This window comes from Rutidosis leptorrhynchoides, chromosome 9 (genome assembly GCF_046630445.1).
Source record: "Rutidosis leptorrhynchoides isolate AG116_Rl617_1_P2 chromosome 9, CSIRO_AGI_Rlap_v1, whole genome shotgun sequence".
Classification (NCBI taxonomy): Eukaryota; Viridiplantae; Streptophyta; class Magnoliopsida; order Asterales; family Asteraceae; genus Rutidosis; species Rutidosis leptorrhynchoides.
The window spans coordinates 285,250,870-285,255,602 of NC_092341.1; the positions used below are offsets into that span (position 1 = coordinate 285,250,870).

Consider the following 4,733-nt stretch of genomic DNA (forward strand, 5'->3'; position numbering starts at 1 on the left):
TGATCTTTTCATGATAGCTTCCTTTGTTTTATTTTGGCAGCCTATATGAACCGTTCAAAGCACTGTTCCAAGCTAATCCATAAATTAAGTTGAAACGTAATTGATTGTCCGGCAAGATACTGTCTATAGAAGGAAAACTTACCTTGATTAAACTGATTATGGAAAGTGTGGGAACTTACTATTTCTCATTGTTTCGTGCTCCTGAAAACGTGATAAGTTGTCTCGAAAAACTTCGGGCAATATTCTGTTAGGGCTCGAAAGAGCTACTAAAAAAATGCATTGGATTGATTGGACTAAAATTCTGGCCTCCCATGAAAATGGAAGGTTGGAAACTTGAAGTTTGAAGTCATTTAATGTTTCTCTTCTTCTCAAATAGATTTGGCGTCATGTGCACTCAACGGGATTAATATGGGTTCAATTGCTATAAGCTATTCATGGTGGAGATCTTGGCTTCAATCCAAATGGGTGCAAAACGAAGGGTCTTTGGCATTCTATTTTGCCTAATTTTAAATCTAATCAAGGCAAGATATTGGTACCATTCGTCCTGATAATCTTAAAAGCAAGATTGGAGAGAGAAATAAAAGCGTTTTGGAAGGATCCTCGGCTGGGTTTTGGTACTTTGAATCACGTTACTGTTAAATAATATAAAATAAGAGATAAAGCACCTGGAAGAGTGAGAAAGTCCCTGCAAGTAGAAGCATGCTCAACAAAAAACGTTTATGTCCCTGCACACTTCATCTAGATTAGTGTTTCCACATATATTTTATAATTAGTCCCATTCTCTAGACTAAATATAGATGTTAGATTCTTAAGTGTATAAAACACACTTAAGCTCTTATTTGTAAAACACTTCTCAGTTTGAAATAACTGAATCAATTATCAATAAACATTTTCAGATTATCATTTTCATTAGAAATCATGGTATCAGAGCTAATGGTGTAGATCTTGGATCATTACACTCATTTTTTAGCTTCAATCATCTACCTTGTGTTGGTTAATTGATTGGTGGTTACAATGTCAACTGAAGACAGCAGCCATGACCAATCGGTCAACTCAACGAATCAAGACTTAGCAACTCAGTTAAGCAACCTTCTCAAAAACAACCTTCAATCCCACTCAAAACTTTCTGATAGCCTGAAAATAAACCTTGCCCTTAACAATCAAAATTATGCGTTATGGGCAAGGATGATTAAAGTTGCAATAGGAGGAAAATCAAAATCTCTCCTTAACCACTTAACCACTGTTGCACCAGAAACAAGTGAAGAAGGGTATGAACAATGGGAACAGGACGATTTAGTCGTGTTCTCATGGCTCATACAAAATATTGAACCCACTTTGGCCAGCAACCTGACCGAGTACCCCACAGCAAAAGCCCTTTGGGATGCACTGGTGGTTACATATAGCAGTGGAAAAGATAAACTTCAAAACTTTGACCTACATGTAAAAGCCAATGACATCAAACAAAAAGATCAGTCACTGGAAGACTTATGGATCACGATGCAGGGTATTTGGGGGGAAATCGACAGGCGAGATCCAAACCCAATGAAATGTGCTACTGACATCGTTATATACACCAAAATCAGAACAGAACAGAAACTTTTTCAGTTTCTTAACGCTCTTGATCAAAATTATGATACGATTAAGAGAGAGCTTTTAAGGTTAGATCCGTTACCGACACCGGAAGAAGCATACGCAACCGTGAGGAAGGAGGTGGCTCACCGGCATATCCTTGGGCAAGCCAAAAACGAGTCAAGCCATCAAGGGATTGCATCGGGTCTCGTTGCAGCTAACAAATCAGAACAACTAGGGCAAACCGCCAATCCTTATCCTCACCGGAACAAATCGTATCCTAAAATTGATAAATCAAAATTAGTTTGCACCAAGTGTGGGAAAAAGAGGCATACTAGAGAACAATGCTTTGAGATCAAAGGATTTCCTGAATGGTGGGTAAAACCGGCAAAAGGAGCGGCGGCAGTAGCTGAACCACCACCAACCACCACTGAACCAGAAATCGGATTTGGAGGCGTGGCTGCTAAAGCTGAACAAGGTAAGTTTTCAAAACCCTTTCCCTCTTTATTCGATGATAACAACATAGATAGAACGAATCTCAATCTAGGGCAGAGAAATTTTATTCACAAGCAATATCTAGGAGATAGAGTGGTTCACGATAACGATAGTTGTACAGAAAAAATAAAAAATCATCACGTGAATAATCTATTAAATATAAGAGTAAAAGATAAAGTGGTTCACAAAAGGTATATAGGAAAAAGTAAAAACCACCACGTGAATGAACCTAGAGTTTTTGGGTGTTCGGTCTTCGTTCACATTCCAAAGCATGACCGTACAAAACTAGATCCATGTGCCGAGAAATGTGTTATGGTGGGATATGGTGTAAACCAAAAAGGCTATCGATGTTATAATCCAAAAAGACGAACAATCATTACTACAATGAACTGTGATTTTATTGAAACTGAATACTTTTACAATAACACCCAACTCACGAGTGAGGGGGAGAGTGAGAGTAATGACACTCTAAGTTGGATGACATGGGTACCACCTCAACCACTAAACCCCGAGCCAATCAACCCCGAACCAATACCAGACACCGAACCAATACCAAACCATGAGCCAATTGAACCCGAATCAATACCAAACCATGAACCTATAGAAACCACTGACACCACCTCAAATAATGATAATCAAACCCAAGTTGAACAAAATTCCGATGAACTCACCCAGCGATATGTCCTTCCTCAAAGAGCCAATAGAGGTGTTCCACCGAAACGATACTCACCAGAAAAAGAGGCGCAAAGATCTAGATATCCTATGGCTAATATAGCACAAGGAAATCTGTCGAAAGAAGCTCATCAATTTAATTCCGCAATTTACTCTGAAAACATTCCAACTTCCGTCGAACAAGCTCTAAAATCAAAAAACTGGAGCAAAGCAATGGAAGTTGAAATGAAAGCCTTGAATGATAATAACACGTGGGAAAAATGTGTCTTGCCTCAAGGAAAAAAACCAGTGGGATGTCGATGGGTATTTACAATAAAACATAAACCAGATGGTACTATTGAAAGATATAAAGCTCGACTGGTTGCAAAAGGGTACACTCAGACATATGGGATCGATTATTCCGAAACTTTCTCACCAGTTGCAAAGATTGATACCATTAGAGTTCTCTTCTCTATCGCTGCAAATGAAGATTGGCCACTTCACCAATTTGATGTGAAGAATGCTTTTCTACATGGCCAATTAAAGGAAGAAGTCTATATGGAAGCACCACCGGGATTTACCAACAACTTCAAAAACAGGGAAGTTTGTCGACTTAAAAGGGCGTTATATGGGTTAAAACAATCCCCACGGGCTTGGTTTGGGAGATTCACTTTAGCTATGAAAAACTATGGTTTTAAACAAAGTAATTCTGATCATACACTATTTCTTAAACGAAGAAAAAACCTTATTACATGTTTAATTATTTACGTTGATGACATGATAATTACCGGAAACGATAAAGAAGAAATCTCAAAACTTAAAACAAACTTATTTAATGAATTTGAAATGAAAGATTTGGGGAGACTTAAATACTTTTTAGGGATTGAAGTATTACGATCTCAACAGGGGATATTTATCTGTCAAAAGAAATATGTCCTTGATTTTCTTGCAGAAACAGGGATGGTTGATTGCAAACCAGCCGATACTCCTATGATTCCAAACCAAAAGATATACATGGAAGACAAAGCCGAGCTTGCTGATAAAGGGCGATATCAAAGACTTGTAGGAAAACTCATCTACCTTGCTCACACTCGACCAGATATAGCACACGCAGTTGGGGTCGTAAGTCAATTCATGCATCAACCACAAGTTCATCATATGGAAGCCGTAATCAGAATCATCAGATATTTAAAGAAAACGGCAGATCATGGAGTTGTCTTCAGGAAGAATGGTCACTTAGAAACCAAAATTTATACAGATGCTAGTTGGGCTGGAGAAAAAGGAGATAGAAGGTCTACCTCAGGATTCTTCACTCTTGTAGGAGGAAATCTAGTTGCATGGAGAAGTAAGAAACAAAAGGTGGTTTCACTCTCAAGTGCCGAGTCCGAATTCAGAGGGATAGCAAAGGGAGTAGTTGAAGCCTTATGGATTAAAAAGTTACTAACAGAAGTTGGATTCCAACCAAAAAAAAGCTATTCAGATTATGTGCGACAATGAAGCTGCAATAGCTATCTCAGAAAATCCAGTTCAACATGATCGAACAAAACATGTTGAAGTGGACAGACATTTCATCAGAGAAAAACTGGATGCCGAAATTATTTCTTTACCACACGTCAGATCAGAGGACCAATTGGCCGACATCCTAACAAAGTCAGTAAATGGAAGACTCTTCAGCGATGTTCTTGTCAAGTTGAATATCGGGAATCCCACTATTCAACTTGAGGGGGAGTGTTAAATAATATAAAATAAGAGATAAAGCACCTGGAAGAGTGAGAAAGTCCCTGCAAGTAGAAGCATGCTCAACAAAAAACGTTTATGTCCCTGCACACTTCATCTAGATTAGTGTTTCCACATATATTTTATAATTAGTCCCATTCTCTAGACTAAATATAGATGTTAGATTCTTAAGTGTATAAAACACACTTAAGCTCTTATTTGTAAAACACTTCTCAGTTTGAAATAACTGAATCAATTATCAATAAACATTTTCAGATTATCATTTTCATTAGAAATCAGTT

General features: G+C 37.9%; 1 protein-coding gene across 1 annotated transcript; it reads left to right on the plus strand.

Moving 5' to 3' along the window:
• Window positions 1-1,014: 1,014 nt before the first annotated feature.
• On the plus strand, window positions 1,015-4,212 carry LOC139868828 (uncharacterized). Its single transcript, XM_071857170.1, has 2 exons — window positions 1,015-3,067; window positions 3,668-4,212. The coding sequence occupies exons 1-2, from the start codon at window positions 1,015-1,017 to the stop codon at window positions 4,210-4,212; spliced, it is 2,598 nt and encodes an 865-aa protein (XP_071713271.1).
• Window positions 4,213-4,733: the final 521 nt, after the last annotated feature.

What these genes read in the sequence shown, in the direction of transcription:
- LOC139868828 (XM_071857170.1), top strand. Translation starts at nt 1,015, where the DNA reads ATGTCAACTGAAGACAGCAGCCATGACCAATCGGTCAACTCAACGAAT. An exon ending in AATAAAACATAAACCAGATG is followed by an intron (nt 3,068 to 3,667) that starts GTACTATTGAAA and finishes ATTTTCTTGCAG; the next exon opens with AAACAGGGATGGTTGATTGC.